The sequence below is a fragment of the Globicephala melas genome, chromosome 1, assembly GCF_963455315.2.
Source record: "Globicephala melas chromosome 1, mGloMel1.2, whole genome shotgun sequence".
Lineage (NCBI taxonomy): Eukaryota > Metazoa > Chordata > Mammalia > Artiodactyla > Delphinidae > Globicephala > Globicephala melas.
The window spans coordinates 54,702,158-54,729,164 of NC_083314.1; the positions used below are offsets into that span (position 1 = coordinate 54,702,158).

The window sequence follows — 27,007 nt, forward strand, 5'->3', positions numbered from 1 at the left end:
CCCCCGGCAATTTAGGTCCAAATCTAGCTTTAGGCTGCAGCCTAAGAGAAGATGTTTAAAACCACAGGTAAACGTAAACATACAGATGGAATGAATTTTTACTGATAGTGTAAGCATGAATAAATTCTAGTTCCAAACACATGGCCTGTGCCCCTGAGGACGTACAAGGTCAGAAGCAGAAAGAGTTCAGGATCGTTAGTGTGGCGCAGCAGGTGCCATGGCAGGACACGGGAAGGGTGAGGGTCACTGGTAGGAAAGAAGTGGGAACAGTCCATCAGAAGCCAGGATTGCTTTTCTAATTCTGATATCCTCCAATATGGAAAGAGATTATGGGGAAAGGGATTTGGCAAAATCAGGTAAAGATGAAAAGAAGCTCCAAAGAAAGAAAAGAATGGCTTGTCAGCCAACGTTCAACTGTCAGGGGAGAGATAACAGGAGGGGTGTGGCCTTTCAACTTTCAGGATCAGCTAAGTGACCAAGTTCAATGGGAAAGGACCATGGCCAAAAAATATCAGGGTAAACTAAAAAGGCATATGCTTAAGTTCTCACAAGATATATATAATTTTAGTTATTAAAAATTTATTTAAAACTATGTGTTTATATCAGTGTTTAAAAATGATGTAAAATGCAACTTATTGGTGGGCAGAAAATGTATTCATCTTATATGGTAACATCGTATGATTCTGAGCTCGATAAGCCAACTCTACAGTACTAGACTATCCTAGACCACTAACTGTTATTTTTTTAATTGATCTTTCATCAAATCACCAACCTGGATTTTACATTTGGCCTCCACCAGCTGCAGTTTGGTTTGTGCCAATTCCAGCTCCATTTCCCTCAGTTGCTTCTTAAGAGAGTCCTTCTCATCATCCAACTCAATTCCCTGGTCCTCTCTGCTTACGGCTGCTACTTTCAAAGCACCCTCCTTGCTGAAAATGTCACTGCAGTGTTTACATGCCATCATTTTACCCTGAAATATCCAAAAGAGATAACCAACATCAAACTGCATTTCATAGCATAAAACATGTCCTGACACAATGCAATATGATTTTTCTTAAGACACTGCTTGTGGCCATCAAATGCAGGCCCATTTATAAAAGTAACTATTTTTCTTGTGCTATGACCAAAATGGTTATAGTCAGCACAAAACCCAACTATCCAAGACAGGTGCTACTTTTTCTTACAGTATCTTTAGAGAGACTCTGGGGATAGAAAGTATTATAGCATTTCTTTCAAATCTTTTCTAGAAACTTTGTACTACCATTATCCTTACTAGATGCCAAGCCCCGTGGCATATATGCTACATGCATTACCTCATTTAGTTATGATTAGGTATTAACACCCCCATTTTATAAATGAAGAAATTTAAGAGTTTAAGTAACTTCCCTGTGGTAGACTGAGGAAGGTCATTATGACTAACCTAGGTCTACCCCTGCAACAAGTGAAGTATACGTCCTTTTGTTCAAGTGAAGATGATCATTATTGTTCAAGGTGATAAAAGCAACTCTGCCACATGCCTGGATTGCCAATCAAGCACAGAGCACTGAACAATGGCAACTCTTTTCAAGACAACAGTGCTACTGTTTTCTTAAAATATCTTCAAAAAGTTTAGAGAGGGGCTTCCCTGGTGGCGCAGTGGTTGAGAGTCCGCCTGCCGATGCAGGGGACGCGGGTTCGTGCCCCGGTCCGGGAGGATCCCACATGCCGCGGAGCGTCTGGGCCCGTGAGCCATGGCCGCTGAGCCTGCGCGTCTGGAGCCTGTTGCTCCGCAACGGGAGAGGCCACAACGGTGAGAGGCCCGCGTACCGCAAAAAAAAAAAAAAAAAAGTTTAGAGATAAGAGATACTACAGGGATTCCCTGGTGGCACAGTGGTTGAGAGTCCGCCTGCCGATGCAGGGGACACGGGTTCGTGCCCCAGTCCGGGAGGATCCCACATGCCGCGGAGCGGCTAGGCCCGTGAGCCATGGCCGCTGGGCCTGCGCGTCCGGAGCCTGTGCTCCGCAACGGGAGAGGCCACAACAGTGAGAGGCCTGCGTACCGCAAAAAAAAAAAAAAAAAAAAAAAAAAAAAAAAAGAGAGATACTACAGAATTTTGATCTATTTTGATGTCCTACTGTTACAAGCTCAGCATGTCCATAACTGTAACTATACCCCTCTCTTCACACACACACAAAGCAACTCTGCCCACACTTCTGTGTCACTGTGCATTACCCCACCATTTAGGCCTAAAGACTTTGGTGTCATCTCTCCATTAGCTTCTCCTTCACTCCATATTCAGCTGGTCATAAAATTTTTCCTCTTGATATGTCCAAGCATGTGTCCCAGGCCTGAATCCCCAGAAGTCACCTTCTCAGAACAAAGTTCCTATTTTCAGTTCTCATGTCTCAGATTTTCAGGTTACAACTTTTAAAATATGTATTTACTGAGCATTTATTGTGTGCCAAGTACTAGACTAAGCACTTTATTAACAGGATCTTATTTAATCTTCAAAATGACCTTATGAGGTAGGTAATATTATCTCTATTTTATAGAATACAAAATAAATCTGAGAGAGGTTAAATAACTTGTCAAGTTGTTAAGTGATATACGAAAGTGCCTAGAATGCATTTATTTACTAATATAAAGCTGAATATATTCAAATAGAATTATATCAGGTTTCTGTAACACTGGCCCCAAGAGCTGGCTATACCAACACTGCTTCTTAGGAATACCAATCCATTTGGTTTACTGCTTTTTCTATACAATAAACAATCACTTTTTTCAAGTAGGTAATCAGCATAAGGAGTTTTACCACCAGGGGGCAGCATAGAAATAAATGCTGCATGTTTTCTTTAAAAACAAATCTCTACTTCGGTGGAAAAATCAGTTACCCAACGTGTTTCCTCCAGCTGAGCTCTATACTGCCCATGGTGTCCACTGTTTAAGAGATTTATGGGATGATCCTACTGGGCTGCACAAGGAAGTCACATCAATTCAGGCACAGTTGGGATGCAGGCTGCTGAGGGTTCGGGTTTCCAGGTTTCCAACAACCAAGAAAGCTCAGGGGCCTTTGTGACAATGCTGAAATCCTACCTCCTTTCCTGTTACCTGTCTCTGACAGCCCAAAAGATTTCTGGGAACATAACCTTTCATCTGGCCCACACCCCAGCCAGAAGAGGGACCCTATTCACCCTAATTCCTAACTCCTTTAAAACAAAGGTGGGGTGGGGTCGTGTCTACAGGCTGTCCTGCCTGTGGTGCATCACCACATATTGGGATCCTCCTGTCAGGTGCTCACTCAAGACTACATGAATTTGGAAGAAAGTGTATCACAGGACTGTTTCATTCTTCCTTACCTTTACCACTTCCAGCTCCTCCTTGCTGGCTGCTTGCTGTTTCTCCAGTCTGGTACTCAACTGGGAACAGATCTACGAGAAAGAAAAGAGCTACTTTACTAAAAAGTAGAATGTCTCTTGTAGCATGTGCACACAGCTGTTTATTCACTCACATCTCTGATGCTATAAGAAATTTTGCAAATGAGTAGCACTGCAAATGCCAGTCATTCCCATAAAAGAAGCAGCAGAAAGCCTGAGAGTGTTCCGTGTGTAAAGCACACCTCTATCTTGATCAGTAGAAGAAACACATGGGGTAGATTTGCTTTCTTTCTCTCACTAGCTTCCGTGACTGGTCCCAGTGAATTCCTGTCCTCACTTTGGAATCAATCTATAGAATCTTTGCTGAGTATCTACTTTGGGCAAGGTACTATCCTAGGAATCCGATGAAAAGAATTCTGAATTTCTTCACGACTGAAAAGTGCTGTGCTGTGATAATCAGTGAGAAAGAAAATGTATGTAAAGGGTTTAACACAGAGCACCATTAAATAACATCTCATTATTATTGATTCTGAAATAAGGTGCTAACAAGTACCAGGAACAGACAGAAATAAGTGCTTTCAAAGCCCCCTAAAATTGTATTAAAAAAAGAAAACAAAAAAACGGTTCGAGTCTTGCTAAACTTGAGTGAAATAAGAATTTTTTATTTTGGAAAAAAATGGAAAAAAAAAGTTAGGGGAGGGCTTCCCTGGTGGCGCAGTGGTTGAGAGTCCGCCTGCCAATGCAGGGGACGCGGGTTCGTGCCCCGGTCCGGGAAGATCCCACATGCCGCGGAGCAGCTGGGCCCGTGAGCCATGGCTGCTGAGCCTGCGCATCTGGAGCTTGTGCTCCACAACGGGAGAGGCCACAACAGTGGCCCGTGTACCGCAAAAAAAAAAAAGAAAAAAAAAAAAAGTTAGGGGATGTCAAATTTTCAAGTGCAATTTGGACTAAAAGCATAAAAGGTCTACCTCTATTATCAAAACGGACATTTAAAAAAATCCCAGTCTACTCAAAAATAGTTCTAGAGACCTGGGACTAGGTTGAGTTCAGTCTCCAATTTGTCCAGATCCAAGCCTGGAAACAATAAATAGGACTGTAGGGCTGATGTTAAAAAGAAGAGACTTCTCAAGCAATTTTGGCAACAAATAAACCCTTTTAAATAAGCCCAAACATATAGCCAGTAATAGCCAATTCCAACTACAGAATGCATTTAGATGACACTATATGTTTAATTGTCTTCAAAGAGATGGGTCTGTTGCCTTTTATATTACTTCAAGTGCTTGCCAGATAATATTCAAGGCAAGGATTGCTCCTTGAAGAGTGCTGCATATGGTGGCCACTCATGGTCTGATGAAAAAATGATGAAAAAAATGCTTCTGCAGCAATGGCAAGCTCCACAGCACACGGTCTTTAACGTTCCTTTATATTGCGTAATGTCTAACCAGCCCTTCTCCTAGTTACCTAAATTCAAAATCTCAGGATCTCTTCCAGTATTTTCCCTTATCTAGCAAAAAAATGACTCTTGTGTTTCCTGCTTCTCCGTTTTCATTACTACTTATTGTAGTTCAGGGCGCTATTTTTTTCCTCCCCTGGACTCTGCTGTTGGCCTCTTACTGTTCTGTGTCTTTCTTTGCCCGTGCATCTCTCCACTTGGTTCCACATTTCTCCCTGGACAGAGTAGTGCCAATTATATGTCCCTGGTCATGCCACTGTCCTCCTATAAACAGAATAAAATCCGAACTCCTCAGCCTATCCCTGAAGACCTTCCTTGAACTAGGCCCCAACTCACCTTTGCTTCTCTGGTCTGTACTTGAAACTCTTGCTAAACAAGACTCTTTGTCACTAATCTACCTCCCATGCCTTTGCACATGCTGTTTCCACCTTTCCACCATTTCCATCCTCTCCTTCTCCATCTCCAGATACCCAAACCTCACCTAGCCTTTGAAGCACAACTCAAATCACTTCCTTCTCCAGGAAGGGATTCCTCATTTCCCACATGTAAGAAATTCCCTCTCCTCTTAATTATGGACAGGTTTTACCTCCGTATTACAAAATCAGCTTCCAGAGAAGAGAAATTGAATGAATTTATCTTTTATTCCTCCAAAGTAACAAGCCTCACATGTAGCAGGCATTATATAAACATATATTGATTTTGTACATCTGTATGTAGATATAGATATATAGATACAAATAGATTATAAAAGAGAAGAAGATAGCTCTGAAGCCTTATTTCTAAGCAATCTTCCATGAAGGGGCAGAATCCTTATGGAAAGGTGTTCATAATATACAAATGAACTAGTTCCCCCCAAAATGCATGAACAATATAACTTACATTTTTATTTATATAGCAACAAAGCATACTCAGTGTATTTAGTGATTCTTTCTAGTTGGCAAGATTAAGGGAGGTTTGTTTTCCTTGTGCTTTTCTGCACTTCCACAAGGAATGTAAATTTCATTTATAAGCAAAAAAACACTTTTTAAAAAAGTAAGCCTTAGGGCTTCCCTGGTGGCGCAGTGGTTGAGAGTCCACCTGCCGATGCAGGGGACACGGGTCCGTGCCCCAGTCCGGGAAGATCCCACATGCCGTGGAGCGGCTGGGCCCATGAGCCATGGCCGCTGAATCTGCGCGTCCGGAGCCTGTGCTCCGCAACGGGAGAGGCCACAACAGTGAGAGGCCCGCGTACCGCAAAAAAATAAAAAATAAAAAAAAAAGGAAGCCTTAGACTTCAAACTCCTCTGTGAGGCAGGAGACCCCAGGGAAATTTCTGGATAAGTAGGTGGCATACAGTACTTTAACAATTCTGGAAAACTGGAACTTGAACAGTCCAGTCAGAGTACTTCGGCAACAAGAGGAGTCCTTGCCATGTCCCAGCATAACCAGCAGGGACAGGAAGATACTACTGGAGCTGGAATGAAGGCTTTCTGAGACACGCCGCCACCCCCACCCCCACCCCCGCGATGGGACTAGAAATGTCCTCAAAGAGAAGAGCACCGCCCCACCATTAAAAGATCTTTTTAAGGTTAACAAGAGGAGGTTAATTGCTAGCACTGGCCTCTGTTGGGTAAGGCCATATAGCCATGTGGGAAAAAGAGCTCCCATGTTCTCTACTGTGACAGCAAAGGACTCATGGATCTCCTAGCTGTTGCCATTTAATACAGTGACTAAACTTTAGTGCTCGGCCAAGAGGCAAATGTTACTAGTGTGATCTATTGGAAATTAGCTTCTGAGTAAGGCAGAGACGGGATCCCAATGGTAATAAGATTTCTTGTTCCTCTAAATCTATCAAACATTGAAAACAACCAACAGATTGTTTTGCTCAATTAAACTTCTCATGTTATCAGCAAGCAGGTCCAACCACTGTCTGTTTCAGAGGAGAAAATGAGCCAACAAGTATAATCAATGCAGTACAGTTACTGTTCTGGAAACTCTAAAAACAAACAAACTGTCCCCAAAGAAAAGAGCAAAACAATTAGTTTTACAGTGTCGAAGCCCACAATGGCACATTACCTGTTTATACTCGGCAATGATAGCTGTAGTCTTCTTTATTTCATATTCTGCCTTCTCTAGCTGTTTCCTGAAGACTTCTTTCAGCTAAAAGAGTAAGAATGAGAAACATCAAGACTCAGTCAAAATCTTAATAAATTTCCATGAACATCCATATTCAAGTCTGCCTGATTCACAGTCAACAACAATGTAAACAACTGTAAGTACACACATTTTTCCTACTGCAGCTGCATGTTGGTCATTTGAAAAACGTAGTCATCTCCAGAGATACAGAAATCTTACTTTTTTGCCTGCAATGTATAAGAATATGAGCAATCCTAGGATAAAACTGCTTATGTGTCTTACTACTTTATAAATATATTGTTAAATAAGTGTCCATTCAGAAGCTATCTTTATCCTTAGGAGAGTCTAAAACAAAACATCAAGACAGCATTGCATGTACTCTTGATGTTGTGCAATAAATTACTGAAAAAAACATTTTAGGGCTTCTTCTTTCCTCCCATATCGACACTGCTGTTACCCCTCAGGAGGTAGGAACAAGAGGCTTTTGGGACTGGAGTCAGACATGGGAGATGGGGACTGAAGAAACACTGACTTTAGAAGAAGTTAAGGTGACATAACGCAGTACTTGTTACAGTAGCAGAAATACTAAATTATGAATGCTAAACCTAAAAGCACAGTTATTTCTGTGGCCTGGCAGCTCTAGAATTCTAGGTATAGAAGAAGGTTAAGGCAATGAAAAAGCTCAGTGTCACCAGATAAAAAGGAAAGAATTCGATTCTCCCAAATTGACCAAACGAAAAACAACTCTGGTTAATCTTTAAGTACACAGTCAGAAAAAACTGATAATTCTGCTTTGCAGCATCCCAAATTATGAATGCAGTATACTCGGTACTTGTAAATTCACAAGTGACTGCAATTTATAACTGGTCCTATCATAGTAAGATTTCGGAATTTCTTCATATTTGCTACATTCTAAAATTCTAAGAGCATTTGTAGGTTATACTGATTCAAACTTAGTTGTTTATATTGGTCTCTGTTCTCTGTTACATAATTCAAGGACTTCAGCCATACCCTTCGTCCCTTCTGCAATAAGGCCGCACTGACTCAGGGTCAACTGAGATAGCTGAGATGCTTTGAGCAAGTTCATTTAATTTCTCTAAGCTGTAGTTTACTCAGCTGACAAATGAGAATAATCCCTATCTCACAAGGGAACCACAACAATTAAAACAGGATACACACACACACACACACACACACACACACACACACACAGAGGAGAAGGGCATGGATTAAATTCATTTGCTAACAGCTTCGTTCTTTACCTGAAGTACTGAAGTGGGCCACCAAAAAATAGGAAGTAAAGAAAACAGCAAAACCCATCCGAAGGGCTAGATCAAACTGGACAATCGGCCCCCGAATATTTTTGAGTATGTTAAAGAAAAACAAAAATCGTGGTCCGCAGTAATTGCCGAGACTCATTGCATCATTTAAAAAAAAAAAAATCATGGAATACTTTTTATAAATCCCAGAAGGTGCTAAATGACACATCCCTTCATTAGTAACTTTACTGGAAGTTTTTCTGGTTGCTTGGATGTAGGTCTTTGAAATGCTTTGTGTGCTGTTTTATATTTAGCATTATTGATGTCTCCGAACTGAACTCATTATAAGTGAGCTAATCATGCCTGGCTGGGACGGACAGAGATGGAGACCATTGGTGAAGCAGCCTGCTCTTCCTCAGGGAAGCCGGAAGCTTTGACTCCTATAGGGTGGAGAGGTCCCTCCTGTCACCTCTGGGTCCTTGGCAATGGTGTGTCTTCCAGCTGCTCAGCCTCACAACCCATATGAATACTGTAGAGAGCTAACCTCAGGGCTGGCTCCCAAAGGGTTTCTTTTTATTCTCTCAGGGAAGAAGATTTGAGAGCTCTGCCAGGAACAGAAACGTGGGTGCCCCTTCTTCTAAGGCATGAATCGGGGAAATGCGTGACTGATGGAGGTGACTCCCAGCAGAGATCTCTGTAGGCTTCCAGCTTAGCAATCCTCATAAACTACTTCAGAGAAGTCAAACATCTTGGAGATACAACACGAAATCTGCAGATGCCTCAAAGCTCTTGGATCATGATTCCAAGTTCCTAAACTTGGAGAAAGCGTACCACTCTCGCTAGACGTCTCGGTCAAGGCAAATTCCTAAAAGCTGTTCAAGGGTGGAAATGCTGCCTCAATTCTACTCACATGTACTGCTTCAGCATCGCCCTTGATCTGAACAAATTTCATGTTACTTCTTGTTTACAGTATTAATCAACTCTGCATACCAATACACCTGCGTAAGGACAAGCCCGCCTACGCCTGTTACCTGAGCTGTCTCCTCCTCTTGTTTCCTCTTCTCCTCTTCAGTCTCTACCAGCCTCTGTTTGGTCAAGAGGAGCTCCTTGTTCAGCACGTCTGCCTTGTCTTCTGCCTGCAAATCAGAGTCCATCACAGTCATAAAGAAGGTGAAGAAAGCACGTGTATACTTTCTCCGACCTCCAGTTACTATTGTTCCAACATTACCGGAAGCCCTTCTATTCCCTCTGGCTCACCCAGGGGGTGGCTGCTTTCACTGAATGCCAGCCAGGTACCACGCACTCAGCACACATTATCTCCAATCCTCACAACAAAAATTATTTTCCAGGTAATGACAGTGAGGTTTGGAGAGATCAAATAAACCTGGCTGGGACACACATCTAAGATCAGAGCCACGATCTGAATTCAGATTGGAATGGCACTGAAGCCCATGCTCTCTCTAAACACCTCTTCCATGTTTTCAGCTGTCACTACAGCACTCACTCTGAGACTGCGTGGTAAGACTGGATGAAGGGTGGAGCCTCACTTGGAAGCTTCCACCTGGTGGTGCGCGGGGCAGATCCAGAGAGGATGAGCAGACAGGCTGATCCATGGACCACAGTTAGGTGAGAACATTCCAAGACCAGCCCAGGTTCATCTGGCCCACCAGGCTACTCACAATAGCAACGAGTGCAGTAAGGAGAAATTAAGACCAAAAACCCGTGATAGAGACAGCCCTGAGGAAAACTGAACTAAGGACTAAGAATCCAGGCAGAAAAGACCATATTTCTAGAATAGCCAAGAAAAGCCTGGAGAGAGTACACTGCTTATAATTTGGATATAGAACCAAAATTCACTGTGAAAGCACTGTGTGTTTGTATATTTAACTTAGTTAACGCGTGTCTGCTTTACACGTTAGGACACTTAGCTCGCCCTTTAGGTCTCGGCTTCAGGTTCACCTTGCAGTGCAGCGTGGTCTGAGCCCTGTCCCCCTCACCCCATCTGCAGCAGCTCCCCACCCAACCGAAGCTCGTATCTCCCTTGACAGCACACAGCACGAGCTACAGTGACAAACTGCGTGTGTGATAATGTGTGCCTCGCCCAGCTGTCTGCAGCTGTGGGAGGTGGGAAACCTCTCTCGTTTGCTCGTCACTACACCCCCAGCCCTGAGCCCAGGACTGGGACAGAGCAGGCACTCCATAAGTGAGTGAATGGACGTGGCACTCTGAGGCCCTGGAGAAGCAGACTGGGTGGAGGTGGGCGGAATGAGTTCAGCAGAGAAAACCGCAGTCACAGAAGAGAGGCAGCTCTTTGAAGAAGCCATCCCGGGCTGACAGCAGCAAAACGCTGTCCAAGTCTTTGTGAAAACTGGCCAGGTGGCCTTCTGTCTGTGTTTCACCATATCTCCCACGTGTCCAGATGGCCAGGCCAGCACAGTCTGCTGGGTCCTGGCAGAGAAACTACATTCCAGCTTCTCGGCTCTGTCTTCCAGTTCCTGATGTCCCACAGCCTAGGGCTTATAGCTGTTTTCAGATAATGTGGAACTGTCAGGTAGTTAAAGTGAAAAAGTCCCTTTTAAAGACTTTGAAATTTGTTCTGATACATTAGAGTTTAGGGGGAAAAATCTACACAGCAAAACGCATCCTAATAGTAGAGGTGGGTCTCAAAAAAATGCAACATGCATGTTGCAAGTTTTAATAAATCGTAAGATATCAGATGTAGATTATGGAAACTCAAAACTGCAAATTCTAGAGCTGCAAGGCAGATGACAAGTTACCTACAAAGCAGGAGATCCTTCCCAAGGTCTCCAACAGAGGGTCTCCTGGCAGCGGATCATGAGCTTGCATTGGCAGGTGCTCCTCTAATGCCCTGAGAATTTGGTTCAACTATCCTTTGGTTGTTCCACTATGGCATTAGCCTTTGAAAATATTTTTAAATAAAAAATCCAATTTTTCTAGTGGAAAAAAAAAAGCTGTCCTGATGGCTTCAGCATTCTTAAAAATCTTACCAAATCTGTCTCCCTAGAATGGCAGTCCACTCAGATATTCTACCCCAGAATATCTGAGCAACAGCCCTGCTAATAAAGAAGACTGCACTTTAACCACCTCTTACCATACCCTCAGCAATCTCCATTTTGTGAAGAAAATAGTCCTTTTTATAATATATATCATGACACACTGAAACAAATGTTTTCTAAGTTTGGTTTCTTGAAGGGAGATTCACTCAAGCTCAAAAGTGAGCCTTTTGCCAACTTCTGAATAGTCAATGCTGTCCTGACATTCAGCAACAAGCTTCTAAAATTCTGTGGCATATCTAGATGTTGTACGATTTTGGAAATATCTATAAGAAAAGGGACAGGACTTCCCTGGCGGTCCAGTGGTTAAGACTCCTCACTTCCACCACAGAGGCAGCGGGTTCTATCCCTGGTTGGGGAACTAAAAGATCTTGCATGCCGTGCAGTGTGGCCAAAAAGAAAAAAGAAAAGGGAAAAATCTCACTTCCCTGAGGAAATTTTTGACGAGAGGGACTTTTTTTTTTTTTTTTAAGATTTATTTATTTTTGGCTGCGTCGGGTCTTAGTTGCGGCAGCAGGATCTTCGTTGAGGCATGCGGGGTTTTTTCATTGCGGCGCACGGGCTTCTCTCTAGTTGTGGTGTGTGTGTTTTCTCTTCTCTAGTTGTGGCGCGCAGGCTCCACGGCACGTGGGCTCTGTAGTTTGTGGCACGTGGGCTCTAGTTGAGGCATGTGAGCTCAGTAGTTGTGATGTGTGGGCTTAGTTGCCCCGCGGCATGTGGGATCTTAGTTCCCTGACCAGGGATCGAACCCACATCCCCTGCATTGTAAGGCGGATTCTCTACCACTGGACCACCAGAGAAGTCCCACGCCTATTAGTTTTATGTACACATTTTCTGTTGCACATTCTTCACTATGCCAAGGTCAGGTGACCTCCCTCTATTTCTGTTATCAGATCTGACATCTGCAGAAATTGCTGTGGGTCCCACAGGAAGCTGTATCCAGAGTTTCCCCTCCATGCTAAACAGTAAAGTAGGACTGATTCTGCTCATCAAAATAGAACCAGATCTGAATTCTCCTTTTAAAAGCTTCTCCTTTTAAAAATGGTCTTCTGGGTCTCTATATAGCCAACCTCTATACCTCACTTAAGTAGAAACCATCTTTAACGTTAAAGGAATCTCCAGGAACAGAATACTAACCAGATAGATACTCTAATTCTATCTTTGAGCCCAAATGATAAAACCTTCACCATAATTTGATAAGACTGAGTGGACCATTGTCATTACTGTCTTCTAATCACCTACCAACATCTTTTAATGCCTTATTGATATGAAAACTTCTAATTGCTCTCTAACTTCTATGACATATATATGAGAGAAACGAACACTGCAATGTGTGATTAAATCATGAACCAACTAATAACCTGCTCAGAAGGCTCAGTGCTCACGTTAGGGATGAGGCTCTTTCAGAAATAATTTCTCAAAGAACTAGCCAAGGCAGTTGTTCAATTTAAAACAGAACAAAAGAATGTGCCACTTGTGATATGCAGCTTCTGGTTTGACACGAACTCCCTCTGGTCAGAAGGGACCTGGGCCCAGGCTGCAGTGGGAAAGCACTGGTTGTGTCTCTTGTTTTTGTTCCTTGGGAACAGAAAGAACAGGAAGGGCCTGAAAGCAGATAGCAACAGAAACTGAAATGGAGATGTATCTTTTTTCATTTCTGATCACTGAGAAGTCCTTATTTAAGGAGTCTCAGGGAGGCAAGTTGTCAAAAGAGAAGGCTCTGTCAGAGAGAAAAATGAAGAGCTGCTGGGGGCCAGGAAGCCTGAAGCCAGCGCTAAAATGACATGGGTATGAAATAACTTACCTAATTACCTAATTAGGTTCGTTTGCTTTACATATTGTCTCAAATACAATCTGCTTTCATATTTGTTTAATGTATGCCAATGTTTTGCTATTTTAATTAAAAGATTTGATTTTGAAAAACTGGGAATGGAAAAGTACTGGGCAAACTGGGTGAAGGCAGGAAAGCCTCACGCTAATATCCTTCCTCTCCTCAAAGACTGGAGGGGCAGGACACCTAAACTGCAGGGACAGCTTTTTGATGTGCAAATAAACCCTGCTCAGGCAGAAACTACAAAATTAGATGTTAGGAGGAGATAGCAATTTTTGAGTTAGCAATTCAATGAAATGGCAATTTTTATTCTTTCATCTAGAAAATAAGCTTCAAAAGGCAGAGGGGCCAGGTCTTAACTACTTTTTTAAAAAGAGAAAGGGAGGTATGAAGGGAGGAAATAAAAAGAAGGAATAAATGAAGGGATGTTTTCTTCAGGGATTGATCTAGTAGCTCCATGAGGTACCTAGGTACTCAATAATTTCAGGAGGACCCTAGCAATTGTTCCGGACTAATCTACAAAATGGGTTTTTTGGGTGGTGAAACAATTTTTTTTAATAAAATATTTTTTATGATCATTAAAGAGTTATAAGGCACATTATTACTTAACCAAGGGTGGTTAAGTAATTTAAGGTCTCCTTACAAAAGATATATAATTGAAAAAAAGTATGAAGATGAATATAAAAATTAGATTTACTGTTATCACCCAGAGACATCTAGTAGTAACATTTTGATGTATTTCCGTGTAGGCTTTTTTTCCTGTCAATGTATATTCCAGCCTCCTTTCTTTTCCTACAGGATGGCCCTTTACCAGCATACATTCCTTGCAATTTAGATGCAAATATTATATATAGATAAATTTACTTTTTTAAAAAAAATTATTATATCATGACCTTCCCATTGTTTTTAAAAACGATTCCAGAAAGATATTTTACAGATATACCTTCATTCTCTCCTTCTATTGGACATATACATTATTTCAATTTTTTATTCTTGTAAGTAACGCTGCAGTAAACAACCTTGTACCTAAATTTTTGAGCAAATCTCTACTTTTTTTAGGATAGTTTTCCAAGTCAGAGTATATACGTCAGTTTCCTCATTTATAAAATGGAAGATAAACTACTTGCTTAATGGAGCCATTAGGAAAATTAAACGAGATAATGCTTATACATTGCTGCATAAAGTGCTCGGTGCATAGTAGGAACTCAGTAAGTATTTAATTTCATTATTGTTCAACCTTTTAAATATACCAAATGTACATTTTAATGTACCAAATACATTTCCCACATAACTTTCAACTCTAACTTATTTCACTGCATACCTACTGAGTCTAACTGCTTAAAACTTTTGTTCCTTCTAGTTTTATTGGATATAATTGACATACAGTACTGTGTACGTTTAAGGTGCACAACAAAATGATCTGAATTACATACATCATGGAATGATTACAACAGATTTATTGCAAAACTTTTTCATTTAGCTAGCCATCTTAAGAAAACTATTAATGGATAAAATATTCAAAATGGCAGAATCAAGTGTCAGTCAAGGCCATTTGGAAAGCTAATATGGAACCAAAAATTTCATTAGAGTACTGAGTCACACCGTGGTCTTATTGCTACAAAAGTACAACAGCCAAGGTCAGGCTGGGTGTGGCCCTGTTGAATGGGGACCCCTCTACCTTCCCTGGTTCTGACTCTCTTAGTCACGCATTTTTCATACCATCTCTAACAACCTGCAGAGAGGTTGGCTGAATGGGGTTTGCAGTTAAAAGGGCCATCCCCCTGCCTTCCACCATGGGGCTGCTGCTTCTACCTTCTACATCCTGTGTCCCAAGCAGCACAGTTTTTGTTTTATTTTCAAACTCCATTAAGTGTTGACGCCTTCAGCTTCCTCCTCTCCCCCTTCAGCACAATTTTCCTTAACAGTGGTTTTATCTCCCATCTTACTGTGGCTAAAACTTCTGAGCTGCAAAATTAGCTGTTTATCTGGGAAAAGGAGTTGTGGCAGGGACCATTTATAAACATTAAAAACATTCCTGCAATTCTAAACATCCAATCATATCTATATTATTAACGGATTTGTATTTTAAATATTGTCAATGCATAGCCAGAGCACAGGTAATGCCTCTTTTTTACAGATTCAACCAGCTAAGTCTCAACTTTTCTGACCCTGCACCATTGGGAATATGGGCTCTTTAAAAGTCAGAAAATAGAGTGATGGCTTTAAATCTGTGCAAGATTCCTTCTATATTGCCAATTATTTCCAAAAACACAACCAATGGAAAAACAGTAAGTCCTAAAGCTGTGAGTACTGTTGGAAAGGACAAGGAGGTTAAAGAATTTAAGGGCTTCCTAGCAACAGCTAATGTTAATTGAACATATACTCTTGTAGTGCTTTACCTCATTTAATTCTCACATCATCCCTATGAGGTCAACACGTTTTTAAACCTATGGGCAGGTTAAGAATGGCCCTGGGTCACATGATTAGTGAGTGGCGATGCCAGGATGCACACCCAGGCAGTCTTGGCTCTCAACCACTAGGATGCCGGTCAATCCAACAATGCACATCTCAGTGTACATACTTCATATAAAATCCTCACATTTACTGTAGATGAGAAATCTTTTTGGAACAAAAAAGTACAGTGCCTACAGATATTAGAGTGGCACTGTATACTCTTGGTGACTGACATTCTCAGGCAATGATGCTGGTAGTCCTTGGTTTAGGAAAAGTAGAGATTAAGAGAAGAGACACCAGAGAAGCATAGAGCTATTTTTTTTTAAGTATGCTGCACATGCTGTTTGGAAATGACCGAAACCTATCTCAAAAGCTTGCATTTTCCACCGCCTCCGGTGAGCACAGCAGTCCCCTCCCACTTACCACCCACCCATTCACCCATCAGGCAGCTCACTCAGGGTCAAGTACAGAGCAAGCCCTGGTGGGACTGCCCTGAGGGCAACTTGGTCCTTGCCCCGGAGGAGGCTGTCATAGTCTTATTTCCGCCTAGTGAAGGACAGGTTTACCTGATCCAAGTCATTCCGCAGAGCAATTTTGCTGGTTACTAGTTCATGGGCAAGGTCATCATTCTCTTGTTCCAGCCTCATGCTGGCCTCTTGTAATCTCCGGTTCTCCCTCTGCAGAAAAAGAGCAACAACCAGAGGTGGGCATTAGGGCATTAGTGCCTGGACATACTACCAGAAACAAATGGAACTGGTGAGGAAAAACAAGCAGCAACAACAAAAACAAAGTGAACTTTTCAAGGTGTAAAAAGGAGAAGGCGCGAGTGGCACAGGAAGGCAGGATTGCTGTCTGGGAAACAACAGTGAGTTAAGCGAGCAGAGCAGATGCGGAACTCTACCCAGTGAAACTTACAATTGTCCCTTAAGCCCTCCAGACAGGACTTCATCATAAAAACCGTGCCATGAAAAGCAAAATTTCCAAACACACCCCCAATCTTGTGAGGTTTTCATATAGACCTAGAATACAGACACAGGCAAGTCTTTGTTTGAAACATGCACGATAATCCCACCCTTGACCTCAAAGGAAACTGCAAGACACAGTAAGGATGAAATTGGGGAAACCAATAGACATTTCTCTAAATGGTTTTTCCCATATCAGAGTTTAAATTAATTGAGTATATTTAAGATACACGGTTTGGATTTGTTTTGCTATCAACTGACATTTTCATTCTTTGGATATGAATGTATTTACTTTTCTGAATGCCAATTTTTGTGTTAGTAAGAGCAACTGTCCTTATGATAATGTCTCTGAATGTTTGTTTTGCTTTTTTAAAAAACTTCAGATTAAAAGGTTCTGGGTAAAATAAATTGCTGAGTTGTTTTTTTCCCCTTGAACTCCTAGAAAAAAATTTGAAACGGTTATATGATGAAAAAAGCAAGCCACTAATTCTTATGAAGCAAGATCTCCCCTTCACCAGTCATTATGAACTGTGTACATTCACTCTGTTTTCTGAATAGCAATTTAGCGTCCTCCCTTCCAAAGTATCAAAAGTGCTGTCTCTGCTATTGTTAGCAGTTACGGAAGATTCAAAAGAGAGCTGACAGGAAAAACATCAATGTGATAAGACCTTCCTGTTTTTCAGATTTACACTCCTAACGGTGTTTTCTGCAAGGATGGCAAAAACTCAGACAAAGCAGTGGTGTACAACCAGAAGACAAATCTATGCCCTGGAAGATAGTTATCAGAGCATACTGGAGGCAAGGCGGGGAGGGGGGCAGGGAGTGAATTTTATCTTCTGTAGAACCACCTGGAGTTTGTTATATGGAAAGAAGAGCCCTGATTTCTTTTTCTTTTCTTTTTGTTTTTTAAAAAGGGCTAAGAAGCAGATGGTAAGGGCAAAGCCTGAGACTTTCAAGGAGGTAGAGGATCCAAAAACAGGGCCAGCAAAGAAGCCAAAGAACAAACGTGCACTTTGACTACAGCCAGCCAACAGGGTCAATTGCTGCCTTCTCCTTTGTTAAAGGTAGACTGGAACAGTTGGGAACAGTCAAAACATTTTTGAAAAAGAGATCTACTAAAAAAGAAAAAAAAACAATCTTAAATACTTCTAAATAAATTAATGATAGAATTCCATACAGTGTTAAAATATAAGTAAAAAATATCTCTCTAATGACAGGAGAAATGCTTATGCTACTTTATAGGGGAAAAAAAGAAATAACTGGAAAATCTCATTTTCATAACAACATAAATAACATTAACTCTGGGTAGTGGATTATTTTAACTGTTGTCTTTGTGCTTTTAAAATGTTTCCAAGTTGTCTACAATGAATATATAATACACATGTTTAAAAAGTTGTTTAGGAAATAAAAAGCAATTCAGAATTTCAATTCCATTGGAAAGGATAAAATGTCAAAATGAGAATTTTTTTTAAGTCTTCTCCTATTAGAAGCTCATATTCTATGTGAAACCCTAATGGATCGTCCTCTGTGACCAAGATACAATGTAACCCCTCACAAAAGAGGACGCCTTGTCAGGAACCCTTTCCCAAGATATTCCTGAAAAGACAGTGTACATATTTGTAGGGGCAAATTATACTCATCAAATTCTGTCTGTCTCCTCAATCCACAGAAGTTCTACCCTCCCATAGAAGCATAATAAAAGTGGGAACTAAAATATAAAAATAGCCAGGGTGTCTACAGCTGAATCTTTCAATCTTTGCTGAAGTCATCCAGATTCTAGCAGGGGCTAGAGATTAGTCTTTCGTCCTGATATATCAAACTATTACCCCTTTTTACAGAAACAACTTACATGCTTGTTGGAAACAGATTAAAAAAATATGGTTCAAAAACTTTTCCAACAAATTTCCTCCTTGCCAGGAACAAGCAGCAATACCAAGCACAGTTTCATCATACCATATTTCACAAGGCAGACTGCTTTAGACAGGGAAGAGATTTTTCTCATTTCTTGATAAATCCCCTCAAAAGAGACCGTGATAAGACTATTCGAATACCTATTCTTAAGTGCCCTATTTCTACTGAAGTCGTACTTAGGTCTCCAAGATACAAACAGCTCCCTCAACTACTTATTTACACTGCGTTAATTTGGCACAAGCGAAAAATGTTGCAGCTACCAGTTTTTCAGGTTACAGTGATATATGCTTAGAATCAAGTTAAAATAACCTCCAGGTAAAGTCATCCAACGCTATGGAAAAGCACTTTGTTCAAAGTACTTAAAAACTGCACCAGGAGCTACTTCACTACTGATTAGAGATACATGTCTGATGGGTTATGTTATATTATATATGAAAGAGGTGTGAGCTTGGCTGAAACCTGACTGGTCACTTCCCATTACCATGACTGTCACAACTCAAACCTTTCCTCGCAGACACATAGCTAAGGGGGTGGGGTGGATAGGGGAAGACTGGGGAGAAATTAGGTGTGTCTGAGGGTCCCTAAAAAGCAAAATAGCCTACGGGGCAAGCCTAGTGGCTTTTGCTCTAGCAAGAAGCTTCAGTTCAGTGTGTGCAAAGCAAGCAGCACAGTGGAAAGTGTGCAACTCCTGCTCTGCACTCAGACACGTGGGAAAGCAAGCTCTGGGGCCAAAAATGCAGTATCGTCCTCCAAAGTATGAACCTGGGGGCGGGGCAAGGTGGAGATTTTCTATGAAGAAGAACCCGCCCACACTTACCAAGGGTTAAAGAGAGACAACATGACTTGGCTGTCTTTTCCAGCCTTTCCCAGGGAGCCAAAACTGTTTTTAGAACTGACTGAAGAAAAAGTCTGCCTTTATACTAGAATAAAGAAGACAGTTTAGCTTTGGGAAAGGTTGGAATCTTGCTTGGTTCATTCTGAAATGTTGGCAAGGGCGGCCCACCCGAGAAAGACGTGAAGTGGCCCCATAACCTCAGCCGGTGCAGAGATACTCACATGCCGTAAGTCTGCACAAGCGGATGTGCTGAACGCTCAGAGCCCATAAACAACACAGGCAAATCGCTTCCCTTGCCTTTTGGAAAAGGCTACAGGAGACAATGCTTACATAACCCTTAAAATTCACAGCACACTGTCTGAAACCTCCTCCATGTCACACAATTAACAACATTCGAACAAACAGCAGACAACAACTTTCCTCATTAGTTCCCTCCCCTCTTGCATAGGAGATGTGCAGCTGGGAAAGTTGGGTTAGTAACTTTGGGGAGGAGGATACTGCATTTTTCAGAGAGACAGACGCTGATATTACAGACATACACAGACAAAAAACTTACCTCCTGAAAAGCCATAGACCAACTACCGTTTTCAATCATAGGTACAAAGACAATTGAAAAAAAAAAGAATATCCAATGAAATTGCACACCTACTAATACAATTAGGAAATGGCAATAACAAAAACAGACGCTTGTTAATGCTATTTTGCTCTTCTGTTTTTCCTTAGAGTGTCATTTACTCTAAGTTCTCTCCAGGACAGCTAACATTTGATGCAAGAAAGTATACTTGAGGCAGCCAATGGGCAAAGTCTCAACTCAGGAAGACTGATACACTAAACTCCGCCCTCTCCACGCTGTTATTTGCAGTTTGCATGACTTATGAAAACGCTGTCTGTGGAACTATTTGCAACTACGGTGTGAGTTGTTTACACTGTTATTAGAGCTAGGTGGAAGGAACTTCCTTACATGACAAAGTCAGAAACATTGCAAAATATTTCATCTTCAGGCAACAGAATGAAATTGCTGGGCAGGGGAATGCAAAAGAAAAATGGATCTCAGCTCTCCTCTGTGTCTGGGGGTTGGAGTTTGGGTGAAGCAGTATAAGGAATGGTGAATGTAATTTTTTCCAAGATGAGAAACCAGAGAAATGTGAACTGGCAATCAGAAGAAAATAAACTCAGCCTTAAAGGAAAAAATGATGGGGCAGGAGGCAGCTTTATAACTCTAGCTCAGTATTTTGGGTGTGCTGTCTGCTGCTATAATGAATTCTTGGCACAGACTTTTAAAGACATTTAAGGGTCAGGAGAAAATGTTTTCCTAAAAGACCCAGTGCAATTTTATTAGCAACAACACACTCAACTCTCACATCTTTTCTTCTGGATGCCTCTTTCAAAAGAGTTGACAGTCATCATCTTCAAATTTCATCAAACAGTTTTTTGACATTCAAAGACAAATGCCTATACATGAAATGTTTAAATGTCTACATTATCTGTAGATGAAATTTGAGAAAGAAAATCTGGATGTCTCAAATCATTTTATGCTCCTACTTTACCCAGCATATCCAGTTTTATCTTTCTGGTGGAAATTTAAACAATTTTAAATGCCAAGCTAAAGAGAAAATCTTGTCAGTACGAACTAACTGGCAGTTGGCAAACGAGACCGCATTTCTCATAGCACTTAAGAACAATCTTAGATTACTCTTTAGCATAGGGGTCAGCAAATTTTTAATGTAAATGCCCAGACAGTAAATATTTTAGGCTTTGCAGGCCATATGGTCTTTGTTGCAGCTACTCAACTCCGCCATTGTTGTGCAAAAGCAGTTATAGATAATAAGCATGTGGCTGTGTTCCAATAAAACTTTATTTACAAAAACAGGCAGTGGGCCAGATTTGGCCCACCGGCCGTATGGTTTGCAAATCCCTATACTACTCTAGCATACAAATCAAATTTTTAAAAAGCAAATGGGTTAGATGACGTTGAAACATAGGAATGTGATGTAATTTTCTCCGTCAGACTCCTTTAACAAGAAACAAGACGTACTAAAAATTGAAGAAAATTTTTGGAGAATTCTGAAGATCATTGATAAATATACCAAGAGATTCTTAATATGCATAACATTTATGCCTCTCCTGTTAAGTATAACTCAATCAGCAGACAAGCATCATCAGAAACCACCTGCTCCTTCTTAGCTAAGTGGCTCGAGAAGCATCAAGAGAACTTAGGCTTGCCTTCTCCACAATCCTATAACAGTGAGTTCATCGAGTTACCCACGTGCAAAAAGAAAGAGTGGCAGCCTTTTGAAGTTTATCATTAAGTTGTCAGAGGCAGAAAGAAATCATCCTCTTGACTATCACTGTTCATTAAAAGCACATGATTTCATAACATAACTATTTCCAAAAGCCAGCAATATCCGTGATGTGAAAAATAATGTTTATTTCCATTGGAAGAAAAATACTTTTCAAAGATGGATTCACTTATATTGACTTCTCTGAGTAAGGAAGGGTCCAATACAGTAAAAAAAAAAAAAAAAAGGTGGGGGTCTTTTTTTCCACGTATGTTTAGCATAAACTTCTTCACTTATCAAGTTAAAAACAAAATGTGACAATTGTTCTGAATTATTTCCTTAGATATGTAAGGATAGCAAATACTACAAGTTAAGCTTTATTTAGAAAATCTTGTTTGTGCTATTTATAATTAAATAGCTTAATTTTAAATCACATGCGGGGATGACTGCTCTACAAAAATTAGTATGGGCAAGAAAAACCTTCTGTGAACTTACAGGAATCATTTTCCTTCTATTTGAATTACATTTTGATAAAAAAATGTACTATGTCTAACCTCAAGAAAGAAGTTAAACATTCTAGATTTAATTATACTGAACATAGATAAGATTCTTCAATTAGAAACTATGTATTTATAATACTGTCTCCCAAACCCAAGAGAGTTTAAGCATTTCTGATTCTTTCTAGGATTTGCCCATCTAGAACAGGTAATAACATAACCTTCATTACACGTTGGGAGATTCACTGAATTTAATTAATTAGCTGTGCTTTTTGATGGTTTAACCCACATTTGTACAAGTAGTTCTTTAATTAAACAAGAAAAGCATGTCATCTTCTAAAGACAGATGAAGACTGTAGTTCTCTAAAATTGTCATCAATAGATTACATCATTAGAAAACTAACTTCCCCCAAATGAAAACAACTCATCACCTTAAAATAGCAAATGATATTTTAATTTCTGAAGTTGATAGCTGCTTTTTAGGGGCTTGGCTACTAATTTTTAAAATGACTAAAACAGCTGCACATATCCATGAATGTTTGTTTTCTGGGGATTTGTATGAAGATAAAAGTATACATGATGTACTTCTACAGACAAATCTTCATCCTGCATTTCACTTCACTTGAAATCTATAAATAAATTTACAAACCAAAATATCAGAGCAGATAAATACCACTACACAAATCGGGCCAGGTCAAACTTAAGAAGGACAATAAAAGAGGCTTAGAATAAATACTGTATATTCTTCTTCCCATAAAGTTTCCTTTCTGTGTCTTGGAATCTAGTCAGGAAGATAAACAGAAAGAGTACACCAAAGGCTATAAGCAGTCATTATAGAGCTCACTGGTTTCAAATACAAACTGATGCCAACACCAGGTAGCACTGGCAGTGTATATATATATATATATGCATTATCTATTTATATGTTTATGTCTGTGTGCATGTATATATGTATGCGTATATACTACATATATATATATACACACGTATGTATATATACATAAAAATGAATGCATCACCCACTTATGTTGGCCTTTGCCTTATAAATATAAGTACACATAAGATCTATACTCATTGATTAGCTCCAGTTCTGACAGGAGGTCTCCCTCCCACAAGTATGGCTTGTGCACAGGTACCTCCGGTGTGATTGAGGTTTACGAAAAAAAAGATGGCAGGCAGATGCCAATTCTCTTCAGACATCTTGCTTGGATTTTTTTTTTTCTTTTGAGATATAATTCACATACCATAAAATTCGTCTTTTTAAAATATACAATTCAGTGGTTTTACTACCTTCTCAAAGTTGTACAACTGTCACCACTATCAAATTCCAGAACATTTTCATTGTGCTTAGGGTTCTAAAATTTAAATTTATACCAACACCACTTCATCAAGTGTTAGATACAGGTGAGCACAGTGACATAACCTCAGAAGTAGATGTTTGCATATATCATAAAAACAGACACAAAACACATGTTTAGATAGCTACAGCAAGAATGTGACTACTGAGAGCTATCCTCTTTCTGTACCCTACCATGCCCAAGAGAAAGAGTATCAAGCTGAAAAAATCTCTTGGAATATCTTAAGGTAAGACATTTCTGGACTTCTTTTTTTTTTTTTTTTTTTTAACTGACACAATCTTCCTAACTCCCTTGCCGGATGGCAAGCTAGAGGATAAACAAGGCATTTTAAACACTATGGATCCTAACGGTTGAGGAGGGGTTGTCAGTGAACTGGTATAAGTTCTGACTCAATGCCTTCAGAGATCTTCCCAAGTTATTCTTGAGAATTTTCGGGTTCCCAGTCCAAGAACTATGAATTATAAAGTGCTTATTCCCAGGGCACAGATCTTATTCTTGACAGGATTAAATTTATAAGTTGCTAAAATGTATTTCCTAAGACACCTTCCTACTTTAATGAATACAACTGTAATTAGCTTCTTAAACTAGATAGTGAGTATCTGAAAGAACAAATCTGTTGATGGTTGGACACTATGTTGTCAAGTGTCACCTTGAAAATGTAATTATAATGTGAGGACTATAACTTTACCAAGTTTAACTCCAGTACAAATTTCTAGACATTATTAAAAGTGGGACTTCCCTGGTGGCGCAGTGGTTGAGAGTCTGCCTGCAGATGCAGGGGACGCAGGTTCGTGCCCTGGTCCGGGAAGATCCCACATACCGCGGAGCGGCTGGGCCCGTGAGCCATGGCCACTGAGCCTGAGTCCGGAGCCTGTGCTCCGCAACGGGAGCGGCCACAACAGTGAGAGGCCCGTGTACCGCAAAAAAAAAAAAAAAAAAGTGTATAGAAATATTAGTTGGATGATGTATTGACAAGCTATTACAATAATACAAAAGAAATAGCTATAGAGGGTATCTGATATGCATAAATAGAGCATTCAAGCTTAAAAGTAGTACCTGTTTGCAAAACAAAGACCAAAAAAAAGTTTAATTCTACTTTGACCCTTCAGTAAAAACTGTACACATCAATAGTATATGTGTGATAATTACTTTTTAAGAAATAATATGCATTGTACTATTTATTTATACATAGCTGCTTTGACACAAAAAGGATATAAGAAATAAGTTCAGTTCCAGGCTGATTTTAAATACACCACTTTAGTCTTTCATTTCCCTCTCTTCTATTTTGAAGTATCCTTCCTAGGTTTTACTCATAACAATGGCAGCAATAAGAAAATTAGAATGATGCAAGCAGTAGGAGAGCTTCACTTTGGATCCTTAATAATATTTTATAATTACTACTTCAAGCCTTTCTAAAGCAGCATGCTACATAAGCTGCATTAAAACTGGTTTTATTGAGGGGTGGAAATTAACTTCCAACTTTATCTATGAGCACCTTATATGGTAATAGTTATCTGCCACAGCAATATGTGGGATTTTATTATCAGCTGGTTTTATAAACAAGGGCAGTAACACACTGATGTTAGATTATTAGGTAGCAATACTTGAGAGAAATAGGAGAAAGATAATGAAGGGACTGGTGGAGCAGACACAAATAAGGTGATATTATTCTAGTAATAATTGGGTAATTAGAGGCAGTGGACCTAATAAGGCTAATCACAACCATTTATTGAACACCAACTATGTGCTGGGTACTTAACATATAACATCCCTCATCCTCACAACAATCTTTCAAGGAAATGTGTATACTATATGTTTTACAGATGAGGAAGAGGCTCAATAATTAGTCCAAGATGCTGAACAACGGCATAAGGATTAAAACCCCCAACTGGGACTCCAAATTCTGTCTCCTTTTTCAGAAATTCAGGTTTTTAACTCAGGTTTTTGTATGGACTACAAAATCCATACACTCCTTCCACCATTCCCCTATGTGAACCTCCAATGCTATTCAATTCAGCAACGGAGACAAGATATACTGTGTAACTGCAGCTGCCCATGTCCAGCTCTCTGACCACATGGAGGCAACTCTAGTTATACAAGCAGAAGTCATCCCACAGTGGGTGGTTTAATTAATAATGTCATTGCAGTACTTTTTGGCATTGCTGGTGCTCAATGTATGAATACAATACTCTCTTGTCCTAATGTACTGATGTGGAGAGGGAGGGAATAATTCTGTATCTGTAGGAATCTGAAGAATTAAAACATGTTGAAGAGAGACACGAATATTTCAGTTGGAAAAAAAATAAGTTTGAAATCAGTACTTCCCCAATATTGTTTCATGGAAACGCTGTTGCTAATTACCATTGAGGAGATCTTTATGATTGGCCCCCATTTTTTTAAATACTACAATTAACTAAGATATTAAACTGAAATCATCTTGATTCTTGAACTGCATACTGTAATGAAATGTCACTGTTACTCATAAATTTGTTTGTGGAAATAAATGTTGCAACAAACACCATGACTGTGCTCAATATAGCTTTGTGGTTTTTATTTTTCCTTTTGAGTGAGTTTGTATTTTGAACATTGGCTACAGACAGAGGTAAGTCTGATACATTCTTGTGCCAGTCTTGGAGCAGTTCGCCTTCTAAAAGTCTTTGTGGATGTGACTGTGCACAGCTAAAACCGTACTTTGCCATTTTCCTTTTTTCTCATTTTTGAAAGTAGTCGATAGCCACTTTCTCTCTTTCTTTTTCCCTCTCTTTCTCTCAGCTTCTTATGAAGACTCCCAGTATAAATGCAACAGGTGAAGTTACCTACAAATATACAAACTGAAAGAAAAGAAATATTATGGTTGGCCACTCAGGAGTCTCCTGAGATGAAAACATACCTGGACATTGAGCATGGTCAGAGAGTCTACATCAACCAAGAAGGAACAGAGGGAACAAACTTTCCACAGCTGCTACTTTAGGGGAAAGAAGGCACTTGGCTCTGACAGGCGACCCCTGTCTCCCATACCTTGTATCTATCCATTGGGTCTTCCTGCTGCAGCTGACTCTCTCGCATTGCCTGATATTCTTTCTCATATTTCTTTAGCTTCTTGGTCGGTACCTGCAGGGATTAGAGGACAAGCATGTTAGTCAAGGAGATCATTTAGGAAACCATTTTCTGATGTGTTTCCCAATGAAGTCTCTGGCATTCTAAAGGAGTGCACCGGACTCAATGTGGGGGGAAAATCTAGATTCTAGAACAGGGTCTGCAAACTTTTTCTGTAAAGGTCCAGACAACATATATTTTAGGCTTTGCGGGCCACACAATCTAGGTCACAATTCCACTGTTGTTACTGCACAAAAGCTGCCATGGGTAATAAACAAACAAATGAGCATGGCCGTGTTCCAATAAAACTTTATTTACCAAAATGCGCTGTAGTCTGTTCTACAACATTGCTGATATAGCATCACTTTTTCTTGTTAATGTATTTAACAGTGGTGTTAATTCTGTTAACTAACTTTCTTTAAGTAAAATTCACTCTCCCAACATGTTAAAAGTGAGAATTATTATTTTATAAAAATAAAATATTGAGCAACACAAAAAAATTTTAATGGAGCTAATAATATATCAGAGA

The 27,007-nt window shown here is 40.1% G+C and overlaps 1 protein-coding gene across 6 annotated transcripts in view; it reads right to left on the bottom strand.

Moving 5' to 3' along the window:
• Positions 1-27,007, bottom strand: part of RABGAP1L (RAB GTPase activating protein 1 like) — a 686,895-nt gene that overhangs the window by 5,421 nt on the left and 654,467 nt on the right. For 4 of the 6 annotated variants that reach the window (XM_030875419.3, XM_060296102.2, XM_030875425.3 and 1 more), the window contains 6 exons: positions 26,401-26,493; positions 16,107-16,217; positions 9,213-9,317; positions 6,863-6,946; positions 3,337-3,408; positions 773-970 (listed from right to left, as the gene is read on the bottom strand). In XM_030875419.3, the coding sequence (XP_030731279.1) occupies positions 773-970; positions 3,337-3,408; positions 6,863-6,946; positions 9,213-9,317; positions 16,107-16,217; positions 26,401-26,493 (663 nt within the window). Of the gene's footprint in view, positions 1-772; positions 971-3,336; positions 3,409-6,862; positions 6,947-9,212; positions 9,318-16,106; positions 16,218-19,804; positions 19,972-25,976; positions 26,214-26,400; positions 26,494-27,007 lie in introns of those variants that run through there. The other 2 variants (XM_070043914.1, XM_060296106.2) reach the window with 2 other exon arrangements.